Source organism: Silene latifolia, chromosome 7 (genome assembly GCF_048544455.1).
Source record: "Silene latifolia isolate original U9 population chromosome 7, ASM4854445v1, whole genome shotgun sequence".
Classification (NCBI taxonomy): Eukaryota; Viridiplantae; Streptophyta; class Magnoliopsida; order Caryophyllales; family Caryophyllaceae; genus Silene; species Silene latifolia.
In genome coordinates this window covers 110,558,433-110,581,893 of record NC_133532.1, presented here as the reverse complement: position 1 = coordinate 110,581,893, position 23,461 = coordinate 110,558,433, and the positions used below count along the sequence as shown (strand labels likewise).

Here is a 23,461-nt window from a genome sequence, read left to right as displayed (position 1 = left end):
AGCAGTGGATGTCAAAGTGATTTAATTTCTTTCCTCCCTCAATATACATATAGCCATACACCAATCAATAATTTTGAACGTGAAAAAAAAAAATCGGCCAATTGTTTACATTCTCTTAAATTAAAAATATGATTGATATTCACAAATTTTAAATATGCCATTTTATAATACCGAATCGTGAATTTTCGGACAATAAAATATATGTTTAACAAATTTTATCAATGCAAACAGTGCAATTTTTACATAGGCGTAAAACTAGTGATTCTAAAAAGCGCAAGAAACTCTAAGACCAAGCATATTTTATTTACCCAAAAACCCAACTGCCCCCCGAGTCCCTGACCAGTTTAACGCGTCTAGCAAGAGCCAAATCTTTAGTTATCCAACTATAGAGTACGAATACGTTAGGAGTGATTATTATTGGATAGATTAGTTTATTAAGTTAGTTAACTCAATAACTAACCAACCTAAGTTAGTTAAAAGAACTCTAACTAACTCCCTTAGTTAGTTGAGGAAAGTTGTTAGGTTGTTACTATAAATACCAAACATATCAATTAATTGTATTCACTTTTACATGATTCAATAATACACTCAATTCTCTCTATGTCTACAATCTTTACTTTTAATATGGTATCAGTCTACCACAGTGATTGATCCTTCACATCTTCATACTCTTTTCTTCCCTCTTTCTTCACATCTTCATCCGTCCTTCAAATCTTCATCTGAATATTCATCAATTCTTCATATCTTCATCAATATATCTTCATCTTTCTCACGCTTCCGCATATCAAATCACAATCAAAACTTAATCATAATCAAGATTTCAATCTTTCATCATGCCTGAATCAGATTCTACTCCCACTAATAAAAATACCAACTACGATTACTATGATGATCCACTGTTTCTTTCCACTTCTGATCAACCATTCTCACAGCTCTCTCAATCTCTGTTTGATGGTCATGATTTTCTTGGGTGGAAACAGGATATCATCATGGCTCTTGCTTCGAAGAATAAACTAGGTTTTATTGATGGTTCTTGCTCTCAACCTCTCAAGACAGACAGGAAATACAACCAGTGGGTACGCAGTGATCTAATGGTGATGCGCTGGATTCTTAATTCCTTGGTGAAGCCTATCTGGGAAAATCTCAAGTATGTCAGATCAGCTGAGGAATTATGGAGTGAGATTACAGAAAGATATGGACAGGCCAACGCTATTGAGGTATATCAGTTAAAGAAAGATCTTGATGCTATTAATAAATCTAATATGTCTTTAGCTGATTACTACAGTAAGCTTAAAGTTGTCTGGGAAACTTTGGATAGTGTTGACCCTTTACCTCAATGCTCGTGTGGAAAATTGTCTCTTTGTTCTTGTAATCTGATGAAATCTATCATCACTAGAGAAAATAATGCTAAACTCATACAATTCTTGATGGGACTTAACAATGGATATGACACTATTAGGACACAAATCTTGTCTATGGACCCCTTGCCAACTATCAATAGGGTGTTGGGGATGTTACAAAACATTGAGAGACAGAAGCAAGTAACTGAATCAGTAGAAGTCTTAGCTGATGCTACTGCATATGCTGCATATAAATCTGTTAATACTTCAGTTAAGAATGTTAAGTCTGCTGGAGAGTCTTCTAAAACAGTTAAGAAACATTATTCACACTGTAACATGGATAACCATAATCTTGATGAATGTTTTCGAGTGAATCCATTGTTGGAGCTTGTGTCCTCCACAAATTAGTGTGATAACATTTGTAAATCTCTTACAGGTTAACAAGGGTATACTTCGTATTTTAATCAGTTGATTAACGATTACCTAATAACGGTTAGCTTGCTAGAAAGTTTGACGTTATTATCATACAGATGGCGGTGATCAACTGGTCCCTAAAGGTCACACCTATAGGATGTATTTGAGAGATGTGGTTATAGAAATATAATCACATTGATGCCTTATATGACTAAACAGTTAGTCAATGTGTTGATGAGACAATTATTTAATGAAGATTAAATAATATTAGTTGAGACGAATTAACTGTCAATTCGTAAATTGAATATAATAAGTTATATTTAATTAAATGTATGTAATGTTAGCTTGGACGCATTAATCTGTTAATTCGTAATTAAATGTAATCGGTTATATTTAATATCAATAAGATGAATGTGATAGTGGTAATAGTGAAGGTACTCAAACCAAGAGGTCATGGGTTCGATCCTCACTAGATGACAATTTATATTTAACACATTTTTTACATTTTGGAATAACCGAAAATAAGGAGATTATATTCCTTGCTATTTCGGGATTTGGGCCGGATAATTAGAAAGAAAAATCTACCCTAATCTACCTCATACACGGTTTAAGAGGGATTAGTGGTGATTTTTCTAACCTAATTTTATTCTAACTCATTTTCTTTGCCTCTCATCTAAAAAACACAAAACCCTAATTAATCAGTTAATTTTTGGTGGATCGATTCTAGCAAACAAGTTAAGGGCATTTCTCATATCGTCTTGGGTGCAACTAATAGGCGAATATCATTGCGATATTGTTCTTAGGCCGAATTTGCTAGGACCGAAGGTTGTTTCTTAATCCTTTATGCTATTGTTTATGTATTTTATTTTATGACTAGTAATTCATCTTGTTATAATTCGTTATACTCCTTATATTTAAAGGGATGCATACAAATAAATCCCACAAGTGGTATCAGAGCCAAGGCCACGAATTTTAATTTTGATGATTTTCATAAAATTGTTTGTAAACAATAATTAGGGTTTGCGAGAAAAAAAAATGTAATTGGCTGGATTGTTTTTTGAGCCGTGGATTTTTTTTTTCGTTTCCGTTACTGTTCATGGATGAACAGTATTTTTTTTTTTTAAAAAAAAAAAATTCCTGTTTTTTTCCATTCGGTTTTTGCTGAAAAACCGAGAAAAGATTACGGGCTGTTTTTGTTTCTTTTCAGTTTTACCGAGAAAAGATATAAAAAAAAATTTTTTTTTTCCTGTTTTGTTACTGTTCACGACAGGGCTGTATAAAAAAAAAATTTTCTGTTTTTTTTTTTTGGGTTTTGCCGAGACAATAAAAAAAGTAGTCTTGTTTTTTGTTTTGTTTTGGCAAATTAATTATTGTGAAGCGGTTCATAATTATAAGATACCTAATTATTTTAAAGCAGTTTAAAATTTTGACGGATTGAATTCATATTACAAGTTTAATGTGAATTAAGATTAAATTTATAGTGATTATTGAGGAATTGTCACTTAATTTGATCAATTAAATAGGTGGTTTGGAAAATTAATCTACATAATTAAAGAATTATGTCTTGTATGTTTAATTTATTTTTAGTTGATGCATTTTATTTTATTTTTGTTGAATGAATCGTTGAATGAATTTATTTACGTATTTTTTTGCAATCGGTTGTAATTTGTAATACTTAGTGTGGCCTTAGTCAAATTATGTTTTCGTAATGAAGGAAACATGATTTTTTATGTAATTATGAGATCTCGAATCTCCTTTATTTTTCCTTTTGTGTTGGGTTTTGAAATTAGAATGTAATAAATAGGTTTATTATATAAATTTATTTATTGTAATTTTCAAAGAAGACTAAAGATGGAGATTGGAACTCACTCCCGCTACATGGATCAAGATGGAACATCAAGACAAGCTTTTCGGGTCCAAGGATGGATTCCAAACTTGTATTTAATGTTCATTTTGATAGGATAGGCCACACTAGAACTTTATTATTGTTTTTACGTTTTACTATTCTTATTGTTTTTCATTTACATGCTAGTTAATGCATCATATTCCGCCTAAACCAAACCACCTACTACTAAAATGCATGAAAATTGACTCATATAGATTGTATGTTAGTTTTCATAGACATACAAATGTCACATGTTTATTAAGCCATCATCTTAGTTTAATCATTCACGCATGCTAGATATTAGTTCACTTAAAATGAATTAAAATAAAGTTGATGGGATCTTCCTCTAAAACGGAAATTGAGATTAGTCTTTATAAGGGCAAACAACTATGAATCCCTTCTTCGTCGGTAGGCATAATATGACCCCTTCTACGTTGGGTAAGTAGTTTGTGTTGACTTAGTTTATCTCAACATTATAGTCCGAAGAGTTTCTCGTGATTATAATGGACTAAAGATAGAATTTACAGAAATTTATCGACCAAGAATTCTAAAGGTAGAATTAGCCAAGAGGTGGGCTTATCAATTTACAGAAATTGAGTCTTGGGATCATTTATATAATTCTTGAGGAAGGTCAATTGTATAAATGCATGAGTCTTCGCGTTATAACAGTATTGCATTAGACTTAAAATCAAAACGATGCACATGCTTATTATTTTTATTCTTCTTTCGCAGTGTAGAACACGATTACTTTTGATAATACTGTTACAACAAATGGCTGGAAATAGCGAAATCCCAATGCCTAGTGCCACACTTGATCGCGCGTCCTGGCTTAAAATTTTTATGGACCGAATGACTCAGTTCACACGTCTGAAAAATGACGGGCCCAACTTTGCGGATTGGGAGGCAGCACTACGGAATCTCGCCATTCGACGTGTAAGCTCGGTACTTAATCGAGCCAATACCGGTCAACCCAGGCCCCAATGCAGGAGTCAACGAGTTACTCGCTTATAGTGACTTCGTTATGGAAGCGGGTGCGATAAAGAACGTACTCATCTTTGCAATGGAAACCAATTTGCAGAGACGCTTCATTGCCCAAGGTGCGAACAAGATTTTCACCATGCTCACTAACGAGTTCTCTAAAGCACCGAGAATCGTTACATATGAGCATACCTGTCGCTTCTTTGATGCGAAACTCCAGAAGGGCCAACCGGTTAGCCCACACATTCTTCACATGATTGAGAATGTCGAGAAGCTGGAGGCACTTGATTGCAAAATCAGTGAGAGCATTGTCATTGACCGAATGCTTCATTCTCTTCACGATGGTTTTGCCCTTTTCAGGGCGAACTACTACATGAATGACTTGAAAAAGAGTCCTCATGAGCTACACTCCCTTCTCGTATAGACCGAGAAGGATATGAAATTGAGTGGGAGCATAAAGCAGGATGTTCTCACGATTTACAACAAGGGTAAAGGTAAGGGCAAGGCTCATGGCGACCTAGCTGTAGGTAAGCCAAAGTTTAAGAAGCCAGGAAACGGTAAGAGTGCGCCTGGTGAGACTAGTGGCTCACAAGGCAAGGCAAAGAGCAAGGGCGGTGACATAGAGTGCCACCATTGTCACAAGACTGGACATTGGAGGAGGAACTGTCCCGTCTACCGTGAGGACATCAAAGCAGGCCGCGTCGTTCCTGTTGGTATGTCATCTTATATTCATATGATTGAGATTAACCATGCAAGTTTCGGAACTTGGGTATTTGATACCGGTTGTGATTCTCATCTGTGTAATCATTTGCAGGGCCTAAAGAACATCATACCTCTCGAAAAAGGTGATGTGGACCCGCGAGTCGGGAATGGAGCACGAGTTGCTGCTGTCTCGAAGGGAACATATGTAATCCAACTCCCTAGTGGTTTTGAGTTATTTTTAAATAACTGTTACTATGTACCCAGTTTGTCTAAGAACATTATTTCTGTTTCCATACTTGCTAAAAACGGTTTTGCATTTTCAATAAAGGATAATAGCTGTATTTTCTCTTTCAATGAAATGATTTATGGCAAAGCAGTTTCCATAAATGGAATTTACATCTTAGACCAAACCACGGAAGTATTACACGTGATTAATAAGAAATTAAAGGTTGGTGACAAAGATCAAACCTATCTATGGCATTGTCGAATGGGACACATAAATGAGAAACGCGTGAAGAAACACGTCGAAAATGGGACTATTCCCGCATTCGATTTTTCTACATATGGCACGTGTGAATCATGTCTCATTGGCAAAATGACTCGAATTTCCTTCAAAGGTGTTGGAATGCGCGCTAGTGACCTATTAGGACTCATACATACTGATGTTTGTGGACCTATGTCAATTACCGCTAGAGATGGCTATAGATATTTTATCACTTTCACGGACGATTTGAGTAGATACGGATATGACTACTTAATGAAGCATAAAAGTGAGTCCTTTGATAAATTCAAGGAATACCGGAACAGGGTAAAGAACCAACTGGGTAGAAAGGTTAAAGCACTCCGTTCAGATCGGGGTGGCGAATATCTTTCAAATGAGTTTGATCAACACCTTAAAGACTGTGGAATCGTTCTACAGTTAACTCCACCTGGAACACCTCAATTAAATGGTGTGTCCGAACGGAAAAATCGAACCTTACTTGATATGGTTCGATCCATGATGAGTCACACGGTAGTGCCTGATTCATTATGAGGTTTTGCTCTTTTGTCAGCTGCTCTTATACTTAACCGAAGTCCGACTAAAGCTGTCGACAAGACTCTATATGAAATGTGGAAGGGAACGGTCTTTAACTTGTCTTTTATTCGGGTTTGGGGCTGCGAGGTTTATGTCAAGTGGAGACACGAGGATAAGCTCGGCCCGCGATCGGTCAAGACATACTTTATAGGTTATCCAAAAATAACATTTGGTCATTATTTCTATTCGCCTACCGAACATCGAGTTTTTGTTGCGGCTAGTGCGACGTTCTTAGAGAAAGAATTTCTCGAGAACAAGACGAGTAATAGAACCTTCGAGCTGTTGGAGATTCCAGAACCAACAACCGAGGAACGGATGGAGGAAGTTGTTCCTCCAACTGATGATACGGTTAATATTCCTGAGGAACCTAGGAGGTCGGGTAGAGTCTCTCATCCTCCGGACAGATACATTGGTATGGTCGAGGAGAATGACGTTTTACTCCTAGAGAGTAATGAACCCGCTACCTATAAAGGTGTTATGGCCTGTTCCGACTCAAAGCTATGGCTCGAAGCCATGCAATCCGAAATGGACTCCATGTATGAGAATGACGTATGGGATCTAGTTGATTTACCTAATAAGATAAAACCTCTACAGTGCAAATGGCTTTACAAAATAAAGCGTTCTGTAGACGCGCAACCAGATACCTATAAGACACGACTAGTGGCAAAAGGTTTCACTCAAGTGCACGGATTGCATTATGATGAGATTTTTGCACCTGTAGTCATGCTACGTTCTATTCGGATAATCTTAGCGATTGCCGCTTTTCATGATTATGAAATTTGGCAAATGGATGTGAAAACCGCCTTCTTAAACGGTTATTTGGAGGAAGAGTTGTACATGGTGCAACCCGAAGGTTTCATAGATCCTGAACATCCTAAGAAAGTATGCAAGCTTAAGCGTTCCATTTATGGACTTAAGCAAGCTTCTCGGAGTTGGAATCATAGTTTCGACCAGGTGATAAAAGAGTATGGTTTCACTCGATCGGCCGAAGAACCATGCTTATATATCAAGTCGAGTGGAAGCAAGATTGTATTCTTGATATTGTATGTCGATGACATACTCTTGATTGGGAATGACATTTCTCTCCTATCTTCGGTTAAAGAATGGTTGAAGAACCATTTCCAGATGAAAGATCTGGGTGAGGCACAACGCAATTTGGGAATCCGTATCTACCGAGATAGATCACGACGGACTATATCGTTAAGTCAGGAGTCTTATTTGGATAAGATTCGTGAAAGGTTCAGCATGACCAACTCCAAGAAGGGGAACCTTCCAATGACGTCTGGGATGCAGTTGAGCAAGTCTCAGTCACCCACGACGCCTGAAGGGATTGAGCGCATGAGTCGTGTTCCTTATGCATCAGCAATAGGATTGATCATGTATGCCATGATATGCACACGTCCAGATGTGGCATATGCATTGAGTATGACGAGTCGGTACCAAAAGACTCCAGGTGAAACACACTAGATAGCTGTCAAAAACATCCTCAAGTACCTACGGAGGACTAAGGATTGGGTATTGACTTATGGAGGAGATACTAAGCAATGCGCAACCGGTTACGCAGATGCTAGCTTCCAAACGGATCGAGATGACTCAAAATCTCAGTCCGGGTTTGTCTTCACTCTTAATGGTGCTGCGGTCAGCTGGAAGAGTTCCAAACAGAGTGTTGTAGCAGATTCTACTACTGAATCCGAGTACTATGCCGCTTCGGAGGCAGCAAAGGAAGCGATATGGATGCGTCAATTCTTACAAGGACTTACGATAGTTCCTAGTTCGAATGACCCGATCACTATCTATTGTGATAATAGAGGCGCCATCTTCCAGGCTAAGGAGCCAAAGTCTAGCAACAAATGTAGACATGTACATCGGAAAGCTCACCTGATCCGTGATTACGTGGAGTAAGAGGAGATAGTGATAGACAAGATTGCGACGGATGATAACATCGCGGACCCTCTCACTAAACCGTTGAATTATGATAAGCATGTAGGGCACTTTATTTCCATGGGAATTAAACGTGTTCCTGAGTTGTAGTACTTGATTATGGATTTGATACATTATCTTTTTCATATACTATAACTTCATCGTTTTATATATAATATTTTGTTTTTCATGTGGATTGTACTGACAACATTGAACGCCACAAAGTGAACTGAATTACATTATATTTGTTTTGGTCCGTAATCGCCAATGTGAGCTGATAACTCCGGCTATTATATTGTGCAGTCGATTGATGGTGGGTTCAACGAGTCATAAGTCAAACGGTTGACTGATCGATCACAGATGCGAGATTATAACGATACCTCGTAGGACAAATTTTTTTGTGACAACGTAATGGAGTCCTAAATGTTTAAAAACATTCGGTGCCAGGTCGTGGATAGGACATCCATTGTGTTCCTAGAGTCGATTCTTTTGACTATCGACTGTCTCTTGAGATTAAGGCAATTTTTGGGTGACTTTGGTTTCTTTCTCACGGTCTGCCGTAACTGGAGGCTAAGTAGATTTTTTCTGGGTCATTTCATACCGTGCTTACATTTGCAGGATTCGAGTTGAGGAAAATATCCAACCCTTATCGGTATAGTTATTTCTCGGGGCCACTCGAGGAGTTGTAACTGAAATGCATGGCCATGCTCGAATGATGATTCGTTTATCAGTTAAGTTACTCTCTAGTCTGGGAAACCACTCTTGATAATGATCGCTTGTAAAATACGACCTTTGTGAATACGGATTTGCAAATTGTTTTACATTGAGTGGGAGAAATTTTAGGATATGAGAATCGGTTATCGCACATACAGTTGTGAGGACAAGTGGGAGTTTGTTGGAGCTTGTGTCCTCCACAAATTAGTGTGATAACATTTTTAAATCTCTTACAGGTTCACAAGGGTATACTTCGTATTTTAATCAGTTGATTAACGATTACCTAATAACGGTTGACTTGCTAGAAAGTTTGACGTTATTATCATACAGATGGCGGTGATCAACTGGTCCTTAAAGGTCACACCTATAGGATGTATTTGAGAGATGTGGTTATAGAAATATAATCACATTGATGCCTTATATGATTAAACATTTAGTCAATGTGTTGATGAGACAATTATTTAATGAAGATTAAATAATATTAGTCATGATTTAATTAATGTCAATTCGTAAATTGAATATAATAAGTTATATTTAATTAAATGTATGTAATGTTAGCTTGGACGAATTAATCTGTTAATTCGTAATTAAATGTAATCGGTTATATTTAATATCAATAAGATGAATGTGTCATAGTGGTAATAGTGAGGGTACTCAAACCAAGAGGTCATGGGTTCGATCCTCACTAGATGACAATTTATATTTAACACATTTTTTACATTTTGGAATAACCGAAAATAAGGAGATTATATTCCTTGCTATTTCGGGATTTGGGCCGGATAATTAGAAAGAAAAATCTACCCTAATCTACCTCATACACGGTTTAAGAGGGATTAGTGGTGATTTTTCTAACCTAATTTTATTCTAACTCATTTTCTTTGCCTTTCATCTAAAAAACACAAAACCCTAATTAATCAGTTAATTTTTGGTGGATCGATTCTAGCAAACAAGTTAAGGGCATTTCTCATATCGTCTTGGGTGCAACTAATAGGCGAATATCATTGCGATATTGTTCTTAGGCCGAATTTGCTAGGACCGAAGGTTGTTTCTTAATCCTTTATGCTATTGTTTATGTATTTTATTTTATGACTAGTAATTCATCTTGTTATAATTCGTTATAGTCCTTATATTTAAAGGGATGCATACAGATAAATCCCACATCCATGTGCTTATTGTGGCAAGGAAGGCCACAAGATTGAGAACTGTTACAGGCTTGTTGGTTTTCCTACTGATAAGGGTGTTGATAAGAAAGGGAAGGGGAAGACTCTGCCACCAAAGGGGGGATACAAGAAAACTGCACACAATGTTGATGTTGTTCAGGGTGTATCTCCACTGGATACTCAGGATGATGGTCGGGGGTGTAGTACTTCTCAGGGGTTTTCTGTGGATCCTAGTATGCTTGATGGATTGGTCTCTTCTGTTATAGATCAGGTCTTAAAGAGGACCAATGAAAACACACCCTCTTCTTCCCATGCTAATTTTGCAGGTATGGTTCCAAATTCTTATGTTAATTCTGTTAGTAGTAATTTCATGTTGCATGATTGGATTATAGACACAGGTGCATCTGATCATATGACCTTCAATTTACGTTTGTTGCATAACGTTAGATCTTTATCTAAACCCATGATCATAGGGAATTTTTGATGGAACTCTTAAGATTGTTTTCAAGATTGGTGATGTGCATTTAACATCTGATATTTTGTTGCATGATGTATTATATCTTCCTGATTTTAAACAAAACCTACTATCTGTAAGCAAACTTATTGATAAGAACTCTTTATATGCTGTGTTTACTGTAACCAAGTGTTTATTTTAGGACCATTTCAGTAAGACTGTGGTTGCCTCAGGGAGCAGGCTAGGAAATCTATACAGATTCCAGAATTTTAACACCAGGGCTCTTATTGACAAAGTAGTTACTTTAGTTTCACAAAAATTAGCAGCTAATAGACCAGAAATTGTCCCTCAGTTTCAGCTTAATAAATGTATTGATCAAAGTGTATCTTCTATTAATTCTGTTGCTTTGATTCATAGTAGATTAGGTCATATGTCCTTTGACAGACTGAAGTATGTACCTGGTTTTTCTGATCATAATAAAAGAAGTGTTCACTGTGAATCCTGTGTGCTTTCTAAACATCATGTATTGCCATTCCCTGTTAGTTCTTCTAGAGCATCTTGCTTGTTTGAATTGATTCATATGGTGCCAAATATTTTTTGACAATTTTAGACGACTATTCTAGGAATACTTGGACTATTTTGTTTCAAACAAAGGATCAAGTTGCAGGATTAGTCAGGGATTTCTTTTCTTACATTGAAACACAATTTGCTGCAAAATTAAAAGTAATAAGAACAAATAATGGCACTGAGTTTTTGCAACAAGTTTGTGGAGACATTTTTAGGTCTAAGGGTCTGTTACATCAAACAAGTGTTGTTGGTAGGCCTCAACAGAATGGTAGGGTGGAACACAAGCATAGACACCTACTTGAGACTGCTAGGGTACTTAGATTTCATGCTTACTTACCAATCAAATTCTGGGGTGATTGCATTCTCACTGCAACTCATCTCATAAACTTACTGCCAACTTCTATCATTGGTTGGAAAACATCTTTTAGTCTATTGTTTAACAAAGAACCTGCATATGACACTTTGAGAGTCTTTGGATCTTTATGCTACTCCACAATGCCATCCACCTTTTCAGACAAGTTTGGCCATAGAGCTAGAAAATGCATCTTTATTGGATACCCACATCAACAAAAATGATATAGGCTTTATGATCTTTCTACACATAAAGTTTTCATTAGTAGAGATGTTATTTTCAAAGAGAATATTTTTCCATTTCAACAAGCAAATGAATCAAGAAACACTCTTGTTCAGTCAGATATTTTTGTCAATCCTGCTACAACTACCTTAATTATACCAAATACTACTTCAAATATTAACAACAATATTGCTCCTGAGCAAGCTAGTCCTATGACTGGTGATACTACTAGTACTCCAGATAATACTGAACTTACTGCTGCAAGCCCTCAAGGCACAGCAGTTGATCAACCAATTCCCTCAGATACAAACATGGAATCTTCTGAACCTTAAGTCAGGAGGTCTGCAAGAGATACACAGGTCTCAGTTTGGTTAAAACCATATCATTGCCCTGTGAAGTTACCAACAAGAAATTGTTCAACCAGGCCAGCTGCACTTCATGCTACTGTTCTTCAAGACCTTCAAGATTTTTCTCCATCATATGTAGCATCTTTGGCATCTACTCTGCAAGAAGTTGAAATGTATACTTTTAAACAAGCAAGCAAAGATCAAAGATGGGTTGATGCTATGCAAAAAGAGATCAAAGCTTTAGAGGAAAATAAGACTTGGGAAATAGTTGATTTGCCAACAGGACATAAACCTATTGGTTCCAAATGGATCTTTAAAATTAAGTATAAGGCAGATGGTACTATTGAACGATTCAAAGAAAGATTAGTAGCCAAGGGCTACAATCAAGTCAAGGATAAGGACTATAAGGATACATTTTCTCCAATAGCAAAGTTTACTATTGTTATAACTCTACTGGCAGTTGCTGCAGCAAGAGGTTGGCAATTGCACCAGTTAGACATCAATAATGCCTTCTTGCATGGATACCTTGATGAAGAAGTTTATATGAAGCCTACATAGGGCTATTCTATTCCTAATGGCCAAGTATGTATGCTAAAGAGGTCTTTGTATGGCTTGAAGCAAGCTTCAAGACAGTGGAATAAAGAGCTCACCAAGTACTTAACTAGCATTGGTTTTCAGCAGTCTAAACAAGATTACTCCTTGTTCACAAGATTATATCCTACCACAAGTACTTTCACAGTTGCTTTGGTATATGTAGATGATGTTCTACTTACAGGCACTAGTGAATCAGTTATCAAATTGGTAAAAGCAGGTTTGGATTCAGAGTTTTCTATAAAAGACTTGGGGTATATGAGGTACTTCCTAGGATTGAAAGTTTCTAGGAATGAGACTGGTATAATGATAAATCAGAGGAAGTATATCCTTGATATACTTACTGACATGAACATGAAAAATTGCTCTCCATCAAAGTTTCCAATGCCGAGAAATATAAAGTTGTCAACTGATGTTGGAGAGCTACTCACAGATCCTGAGCAATATAGAAGACTGGTAGGAAGATTGTTGTACCTCAATTCTTCTAGACCAGATATATCCTATGCAGTTCAACACTTGAGCCAGTTTATCCGTCAGCCTCGTGTCCCTCACATGCAAGCTGATGTCCATGTATTGAGATATCTCAAGACAACAATCAATACAAGACTCTTTTACTCAGCAAAATCAGATTTAACACTCACAGCATTCAGTGATGTTGATTGGGGTCAGTGTGCATTCACTTGCAGGTCTTTAAGTGGGTTCTGCATTTTTTTAGGACAATCCTTAATTTCCTGGAAAACCAAGAAACAAAGGACAGTTAGTAAGAGCTCAGCAGAATCAGAATACCGAAGCCTCTCTTACACCAATTCAGAGATAGTTTGGCTTGACAGCATTCTTCAAGATCTAAGGGTTCACATTCCAAAGCCAATTCCATTGCTCTGTGATAACAAAGCAGCAGAACACCTCACCCAAAATCCTGTGTTTCACGAACGCACAAAGCACTTAAATATTGACTGTCATTATGTTCGAGAGAGACAACATGATGGGTTCTTGCATACAAGGCATGTTCGTTCAGGCTTACAGTTAGCAGACATTATGAATAAAGCCTTGGGAGCTGATCAACATCACTTTCTCTCTTCCAAGCTTGGTCTCATTTCCACTCCAACTCAAGCTTGAGGGGGGCTATTGGATAGATTAGTTTATTAAGTTAATTAACTCAATAACTAACCAACCTAAGTTAGTTAAAAGAACTTTAACTAACTCCTTTAGTTAGTTGAGGAAAGTTGTTAGGTTGTTACTATAAATACCAAACATATCAATTAATTGTATTCACTTTTACATGATTCAATAATACACTCAATTCTCTCTATGTCTACAATCTTTACTTTTAATAATTATTTACAGGGCGTATTCCACAAACTCATTAATTTGTTTAGACACTTGTGTCTTTTCTATTTAGAAAGCATGAGTACAAGATTTTCATGAACCTTACATTACGGTAAAAGTTCAATAAGACCATTTAAAAGTATTTAGTATGCGACTCTATAATCAGAGACTACGAAAGTAAATGCAATATGAGCTCGCTAAAAAATGTGAAAATGATAACTTTCTAAAATAAAGTGAATAAAGAACTAAGTTAACTGGATGCACTAAACTAATGTATAAAAGAGCACATAAAAATAGAGCAGTTCATTACTATATTTGTGAAACGTAATTGCTCTTTCATGTACGGAATTTACTCTTTTATGTACTTTTTGCCACAAATTTTCCATAACTTGCCCTTCTATAATTAAATTCTCTCTTTTCTCTCCCTCTCAAAAATTAATCAAATTCTTATCAAATTGATCAGTTATACATCTTAGCTTTCAAATCCATCAAATAATAATAATAATAATAATAATAATAATAATAATAATAATTCTATTTTATACTCTTTAAGCATCAGTTGATTGCATCAATTTAATCATCTAAAGTAAACTAGGGTTAATGTAATATCTAATTGCTAAAGTATGCCTGTAGGCGTGAATGCGTGATGACGCATAATAAATTAAAGACTAATGATTTATGTAGAATGATTAATTTAACCGTAACTTGGTTCCTGCACAAGAAGATTGATCTACGTATTTCAATGGTTCTTAACAAATTCAACCATAGGTGGAACAATTCCGGTTTTACTCGTTCTTGACGAATTTCAATGTTACTTTGTTTTTTATCGAAATTTGGCAATGGTACGCAGCTCCTAACATTTAATTGAGTACTAGATGACAAATTCAATTTTAGTTGATGCTAGACACTTTCTCGTATTACCAATTTTCTTAAATACCAATTGTTTTATATTTTTAAGAGTAAAGTAGCAGGAGACGACAGTTATGCAGGATCCCAGGAGCCCGTCTTAGTTGGGGAAGGGTGGTGGATGCGTGGTGGTGGCAGGGGTGGTTGTTAGGAAGTGGAGAGAGGATGCTAAAAGGGAGAAAATTGTGAAAGAGGGGCTTTGAAATTGGAAGGGTAAAACGGGAAATCATGTACATGATTAAGTAAATCATGTACATGAAAGAGCAACACCCTTGTGAAATGCGGGAGAATCGAATAATTAAGTTTAAAAAAATATTGTAATTAAAATACTCATATTAATTAAACAGACTATATAATAATATTAAAAAGTGCAAAAATGAAATCCGAGAGATCAACTAGACAACTATCATTCCGCAAGCGAATTTGATGCAAATAGTACCATATTGAGATCAATAAGTTTTTAGGTAGATGATACGGACTAACTTTGCAAAAGAGGACGATAAAAAAAATAAAAAAAAGTGGCAGAGAGTGTGTGTTAGGGTTTTGAAAGAAATTGCAACACAATCACTATGCCAAATCTGGCAATCAATAAGGAGCGTATCACAGCGGTTTAATGCATTTAATAACGACACTTAGATTACCGTTTTTCAAATATTGGCGGAAATCTAGACCGCACTAACAGGAATAACGGTTTCCCACAAAAACCGTTATTATAATTTGACAACGGCTGCTTAACAAACTGTTGTCAAAAACATTTCGATTTCCGAAAACTCGTTATAGAATCACTCTTATCAACGGTTGTTAGAAAACCGTTACCAGTTTAAGATATCGGCATTTCAAAAACCATTACTAAATTAACACCAGCAACGGTTTTTGTTACCCGTTGTTATGTTTTAGCTACAGATTTTTCGTAACCGTTATTATTTTCTATTATGAAATAAAGGTTTTCCAATTCAACCGTTGTCAGTACGTATTTGATTAGATTTTTCAGTTTGACTACTGCATTCAAAACTTTAACAGAACTTTAATAAATATTCAATTTGACCAATAATATTTAATTTGACCAAAATAATTATATAAATATGTCTTCATAATGTTTTAGGTCAAATTATAAATTATCAAACATTACTCTTTAATTTCTCTCTAAAAAAAATATGGCTGGTGTATCGGAGCTGCAATCACATTCTCGTTACGCACAGCCTTTTACTTGCATTCTCCATAATCTCCCGGTTCATTATGGTGTGAATGTAAAGGGTTTAAACCCTAATTTTGGGTGGTTGACGCAAATGCTTTATGACTCCGGTTTCACCGCGTTTAAAAAAGTGTACGCTGGGTCTACAAACAAGCAAGGTTTTGTAGGCTTCACTTTTATCGTGTTTGACGAAGTCAGCTGCCATGATAGTTTTCGTCAGGCAAGAAAATTAGGGGCGAGATTTGCGGGGAAAGATGACTTCTATTCGGATGATAAACAACAAGGCCCTATCTATGGGTTGCGACCCATCTTGATCATCAACTGCTGACACATTGCAGGAAGCATTACATTCTTGCCACCGTGCCTATGTCATGGGATAAAGAGGCCATTCCACCTGCACTTCCCGGTGATAATGAAGGGCCTATCTACGACATACTCCATACCGAAATTCATGATGAGTATCCTAATACTTCATCAGATTCTATTAATTAAGTCTTTAATTATTATCTGGCATTATAAGTTATATTTGGATTATGGTGGTGTTTGAATTAAAGTTTAATTATTTATATTTTTTGTTACCTCATCCTCTGGAATTCAGAGACAATATCACCAGAAAAATATCTAACTTTTATTATAATGACTTAATTTTTTAGGAGTACATTAAAATATCAAGCTAAAGATATTTATCGCGTAAAACAAGTGTTGACAAACGTGAAAAAGCAAATGCGTAGTGTGTAGTTGAATGGAGGGAGTATGTTTTTTGTTACCCCATCCTCTGGAATTCAGAGACAATATCATCATATATGTCTCTTTCACCTTCAGCCCAATCCACACAGTCATTTTTCGATTGCAACGGCACTATCCCCTGCTCGGCAATGCGACCTTGGCAGTGTAGAATCAGAAGTAGTAGGAGACGGTCAGATTCATTCGCAACCCATAAATATGGACCTACCCGCTAATCATCGTGATCAAACCAGAGTCTCGAATAGTCATTGTTATAGAATGCCCGCTCAAGTGTGTGAGCCTGACGGAAGCATTCCCGCTCTTCACCCCCGCCAAACTCGATGACGGCGCACCGCCCAAAGCCATCATACGCATCATTGTCCGGTTAGATAGTTTGAACCAAATTGAATCTGGCTAACCGAATCAAACCTATTAACCAGTCAAGGCTATACTCTCTTGCCCGTCCTCTGTATACGAAAGATTGTGAATGGTGCACGTAAAGGGTTTAGCGTACATAAATCTACTTGGGGGTCCTGCAAGAGGTTCATATGATGCTTCATCATCATCATTGACACGTTTGTCGTGTACCTGTCAAAAATAAACTAACTAAACTAACTATATAGCTAGGGAAGTCAGGCCGATCACTACAGGGAGGCAAGATATCTAAAGAAGTCCGTCTATTTGGTCACAAATAGGGGGGGGGGGGTTGTTTGAATTATTTTCTAAACTACGAAGTATAAGGAAAAGAGAAATAAAGAGCAAGAGTAGTGAAGGCAAGAAATAAGTTTAAACTATCAGATAGAGAGGGACATGTCAAGATTCTGGATCACTACGGTAGTCCAATGACTCAGCTGTAGATGACTCAGACGAATTACTGTAAGACGGATGTTGAAAGGTCCTTTCGGTCCACTTTCTATCCTAAAATACCACTAACTTAATTTTCATTCTCGTCAGGGTAGTCTACTGTTCATAGCAGGCCTATTTAGTCCAATCTTTCGATCTAGGATTAATTTTAGCTAGATTAAAGGATGACTCAGAAGCGTGCACTCAACTAAGTCGATAAATACAATTAAATTGCTATGGTGACAGAGTCTCGCTATCAATTCATCTGTTTCATTTACTACATCGTCACAATCCTACCGCAGATCCCCTAATCCCAACATAAAAGGGGTTTAGCTACTCATGTCGCTAATTAAACTAACAGCAGATAAATTTCCAGCAATAAACATTATGAAATAAACAATAAATTGCATAAAAGTAAATTAGGGTAGAAGAATAAATGTAACGAAACGAAGAATTAAAGCAAACAAGAGATTAATTATTAATAAGAGAAGAGAAAGGAATTACAATCAAGCGAATCCGGCGTAAAGAACACAAAATCCGAGTGAAATCAATCCGAGAACAAGGTTATAGTGAAGAGGAATAAGTAACGCAGTAAAGTTTACAGTAGGAAATTCAGATAATGTAAGATAGATAAAATGATCCTCCTAATAACCTAGTTAACGTAGATTTAAATAGGAAAGCAATAAAGTTTTGCGAAATAAACATAACACGGGAATTAGAAACCCATAACAGCGAAACCACTCGATCGAGTGGAATAAAACCACTCGATCGAGCAAAACCTCAGCAGCATCTACTCGATCGAGTAGAAAGTTACTCGATCGAGTAACCCGTCTTTCAGCACCTTAAGGATCGAGTAGAATTCTACTCGATCGACCATCCTGGGACGTAAAAACCACTCGATCGAGTGGTTAAACTGCTCGATCGAGTACTTCGTCTTCAAATCAGCTCAGGTCCGTGCCCGAATGCCTCGTAATGCGTGCCTTGACGCTTCCAAACGCAGTATCTCACTCAGGAAAAATCCCGTCTCCTCTAAATGCATGCAAAAAGGACGAAAAAGAGTACGATTCCACTACTTTCACGTTCATTTCTACAAAATGGAAAAAACGAACCAAAGTAGCCAATTCGGGGCAAAATACCATAAAAACAGTATGAAAATGCATAGAAATACGTGCTGAAATAGGCTAAAAAGACTATATATTATGCACGTATCAAATCTCCCAAACCGAACCTTTACTCGTCCTCGAGTAAACTAAAATGCAACTAATGGAACGAAAATGATAACTCAGAGCTAGCTTAACTTGTCTACTTGAACCAATTTAATGCAACAAAAACTAACAATTAAAGCTAAGCAGTCAATACGCAAACGAGTCATAAGCTGTTTAGAAATATAGCCAACCTATCGACCTTGCAAGACCAACAAAATCGGACTCTCTCGTGGTCACTCTTCTCTCATGAAGCAAAGGGTGAATGTTATATGTAAAAGAGAGAAGGAAAGACAGTCACTCACCTAACTGCGACCTACATAGCATGCATGCAACAAAAATGATAGACAATTCAAGTACTAATGCACACACTCCAACCAATAATGTCCGTCACAGCCGAGGGCTTACAAATAATTTGGGAATAGTGAGGTTCAGGTGAGAAAAGGCAAAACAAGTTATGGAAATGTGGAGGTAAAAGCGTCAAGCTAGTTCCTAACAGGACCATAATAAACCATCCGAATCTCAACTGACTGAAAAACTAAGTACAAGTGCCCTTCATTTGGCACACAACTCACTAAACTCAAACACAATCTCCTCAAAAATATAGAATAAGAATGGAGGAGTCAGACGGTCACAAACTTTCCTTTTTTAAACACCGTCTGAAATAACTAACTCAAACAAAACAACTTTTTTTTTTTTCAAACTTCTTCTTTTTTTTTCTTCTTTCCTCATGTAGTTTGGCAATTTATCAGGTCAAGTCTAAACAGTCAGCTATATTTGAACAGAAACTCGTAGATTATGCGTATGACAAAGCTAATAACTATCAAAAGAAGTGCAAGGCTCAAGTAAAATGACAAGTTATAGTGCATTATCATTATGGAAATCTACCGTTCCGACTCAACCTATATGCAAAAATAAACGTGAATTTTTTGAATTTTTCTAATTTTTTTGGATTTTTTGATTTTTTTATGAAATAAACAACAATGCAAGCTGAAAAATAAACGTGAATGCAAAAACAAATGCAAATGCTGACTCAAAAGGATGCAATACTCTCCCCAAACCAAAACGGACAACGCCCTCGTTGTCCTCCAGCATACACCAGCAGATATATACAGGGGAACGGGAATATACAACCAATAATAAATGCAAACAATAAATAAAAAGGAGACAAAATAAAAGAGTAAGAGATACATACAAAATACGAACTTCTCCAAACCAGCCAGAAAACTGGGGAAGTGAGTAGACCAGTAGCTACTCGTCGTCGTCGTCGCCGTCGCTGTCACGGATGTCTTCCACCCTGAACTCCGGATCTCTCTCCTCCTCTCTCCTCCTCTGCTCCTCAGCACGAGCTCTCTCCACTGCCACCTCAGGGTCCTCGTCCTCCTCCTCGTCAGCAGACTCCGGGTACCCCTCAGGTGGGTACCGGTAGAAGGAAGGGTGTGGCCAACCCTCTGGGATCGGACGGTGTCGCCGCAAGTGGTACTCGTACAGAGGGTGTAAAGCAAGAGCCAAATCCCTCTCCATACGAGCCTGACGCTCTGCAGCCTCAAGCAACAAACCGTAAACGGCACCCCTTGGTCCAGGACCGCGGGCGCCACAAAGGAAGGAGGTGGTACGAAAGTAGCCGGTAGGACCGGCTGAGCCTGTGTCTGGTCAGTGGCAGTGGGAGTAGGAGTGGTAGTAGTAGTAGTGGGAGTAGGGGTCGGTATGGGAGTAGCCGTGGAAAGCTGGGTACTCTCTGAAGGTGTGGACCCCTCTCCAGTCTCAAGACGCCGCTTCTTGGCGGCGGGTGCAGAAGGAGTATGTCGGAGTGGAAGGATAAGGTCAGGCAGTGGTGGCAGTCGGGCGCCCCTAGCAATAATAGGAAGGGGCTCTAGACGGGGGAGAGTCTCACAAGGTAAGTCTACTGACAGGAAGCCGTCTATCTTCCATATCTGGTAGTTTGGGTCAACTAATGCTGAGCAAGCATGGCATCCAGACTCAGTAGCCTCTCTCCCGCGAGGTACTGCAAGTCACGAGGCCAAACGGGGAAAAGGCGACGGGCAAGAATGGTGGCTATGCCACCGCAAGCAATAGTTCCCGTCTCCTTCACCCCCTCGGCTCGAAGGTCTTGGGCGGTCAAGTAAGCTATGTTGAGGGTAAAAGGACCCTCACAGTCGATGTTCAGGTAACCGCCCAGGATGGAGAGCTCGGTGTTTGTCATGTTGTTCGGCTCCTTTCGGCCGAAAATAGTGCTCCCCATCAGTCTAAGGAAACAACGGACAAGGGAAAGGTGGACCTGATGGAGCTTTCGCTCCCTAAAAGTGGTCTGGGCCAGGGTCCGCCAAAGCTGACGATGGACCCTCCTAGGGGCAACAGTCTCGCCCGTAGAGGTAAGGCCAAGTAACCTACCAAACTCCCCTAAGGTCATCGGAAAAGTCCGGTTAAACAACCGGAAGGACACTGAAGAACTAGTGGGGTCGGCATCGTGTGCCCCTGAGGAGAAGGTAAAGGAGTTGAGAAACTCGAGGCTCAGCTCTAAAAAGGTACGGCCGCTCATAGTGATGAGTCCGGCCATCCCCGTGCCCCGTAGTAAAGCACAAACCGACTCGTAAATGCCGAGTCTCTCAAGTGCCGATTTCTCTAGAAATCGGGAAGGTACATGTACACAGCCTAGCAGGTGATTAAATTTCTTACGATGTAAAGCGTTAACAAAATGTACCTGCGGATAATCTGGGTGAGAGTCTAGGGAAGTGTCCCCTCGGACTATGACCGTGCCAGAAGTAGAAGGAGCAGCAGCTGAAGTAGAAGTAGAAGTGGCTGGAGCTGGCGTAGAACGAGACTGTCTACGACCCCGGCCTCTGGAACCCGAAGTAGTAGCCCGTGCAGTGACGGTGTGAGGAACCAGGGCTGCTCGAAAGCATTTGCTTGTTCTTTGGCGAGTCCACCACAGGTGTAAAAGTAGTGGCTGGTGTAGGAGTAGTGGATCTTTGTGGCCACCATCGAAGAGAAACTAGCGACGGTGCTAGCGGTGGTGGTGGCCGTAGAGGAAGTGGCGGCTGAATCGGCGAGCTAGCGCGAGCTAGCTGGAGCAAAAACTGCACTGCGGTGAAACTAGGAACACTGGGGCTGCAGTAGTGACTAAAGCGGAGGCGGTGGCAACAGCAGGGGCCACCATCTCACTCAAGGACGGGCTAGAAGTGGAGCTGGTAGAAGGCAAAGAGCTAGACTCCATCCTGTAAACATAGGGCAGGGGGTATGATAAGAAAAATAGTGGCTAACAGCGGCTAAACATCAAGAACCCAGCATGTTAAACCTGAAAACTCCCCTACCAGTCGAAAAATTTCGACTTACAGCACAAAATTCCCAACAATTCTCAAAAAATTTCGAATTACAGCATACAACGGCGATAGGGGCGGGATAGCAGTTAACAATAGCAGCAATTAAGCAACAATGAAGTTAACTAAAAATTTGACAGCAACAAAGACCGACTGTCAGTCGAAATTTTCGACAGTAAGAGCCCTAATCGCGAAAATCGTGTAGAATTCGAAATAAACATGCAACATCCAGCGAGGAATTGGGATTGATCATCAAGCAAGAAAGATACGGGTAAGCAATGACAAATTAAGTCGAAAAATTCGACTAAACAGGAATTTCGAAACCCTAAAACAATTTACCTCATAAAAATTTGAAATAGTCGAAATTAAAAAGCAATGAGGGAGTAGAAATCACTTACTTGATGGTAGTAACCTACAAATTGCAAATAATCTTCAAAGAACAAGCACGAAAAGGCGATTTTTTCGATCGAAAAACCGCAAACCCTAAACCCTTTTAAAACCGTGTAAATGAGCACAAACTAAGGGGAAATTATGGGGCTTTGAAAGATTAATAAGCAAGAAACAATTTGTAGGAGGCGGATTTGGTTTTTGAGCAAGAAAAATGGGGATTTGGGGGAGTTTTGATCGCAAATAAGGGAGGTGTTAGACGAAAATTAGGGATAAAATGAAATTAGAAACAAAACATAAGAGTTTAAAGGAAAACTCCCTGTCTTCTCTGCGAAATCACTCGATCGAGTGGTTTTAAACTACTCGATCGAGGACTTTTGATGATCCAGTTACTCGATCGAGAAGTCCCCTTTATTGCTTTACTCGATCGACTGGAAAAAGCACTCGGTCGACCAATGTTTCACTCGATCGAGTACAAAATGTACTCGATCGAGCTCTTTTCTCGCGTAAGCTCTTGAATTTCGTCTTTCTTCCTTTATATTTGCGTAAAACTTCCCCAAACCTGCATAAAAACACGTGCAAAAATATCCCAAAATACCAAATACGCATAGGAACAGTCTATAGTCTTAAATCTACGCTAAAAACTGTCTAAAAGCTAATTGTCCTAATTAAAAGCATTAAAACAAATTCAACGGAAAATTCAAAAATTATTTATTACAAGGTGTTACACGGGGCATTTCCCCACTCAATTTCCAAAGCAATTCAGTAGCCCCTTGGTGGGCTCCTGACTGGAGGACATCATCTCAGCAACATTGACTGTCCCCTTCAACTTCCATGAGCGTGA

At 38.3% G+C, this 23,461-nt stretch overlaps 1 protein-coding gene across 1 annotated transcript; it reads left to right on the top strand.

Moving 5' to 3' along the window:
* Positions 1 to 833: 833 nt before the first annotated feature.
* LOC141590514 (uncharacterized) lies at positions 834 to 12,688 on the top strand. Its single transcript, XM_074411103.1, has 7 exons — positions 834 to 1,709; positions 10,211 to 10,543; positions 10,662 to 10,778; positions 10,845 to 11,180; positions 11,297 to 11,521; positions 11,900 to 12,064; positions 12,182 to 12,688. Exons 1-7 carry the CDS (start codon positions 834 to 836, stop codon positions 12,686 to 12,688), a joined length of 2,559 nt encoding a protein of 852 aa, XP_074267204.1.
* The last annotated feature ends 10,773 nt before the right edge of the window (positions 12,689 to 23,461 follow it).

Excerpts from the sequence above, each read along its gene's own strand:
- LOC141590514 (XM_074411103.1), top strand. The coding sequence starts at position 834 with ATGCCTGAATCAGATTCTACTCCCACTAATAAAAATACCAACTACGAT. Across the intron at positions 10,544-10,661 it reads CAAATTCTTATGTTAATTCT|GGAATTTTTGATGGAACTCT; the intron begins GTTAGTAGTAAT and ends CCATGATCATAG. Across the intron at positions 12,065-12,181 it reads CAAGCCCTCAAGGCACAGCA|TTACCAACAAGAAATTGTTC; the intron begins GTTGATCAACCA and ends TGCCCTGTGAAG.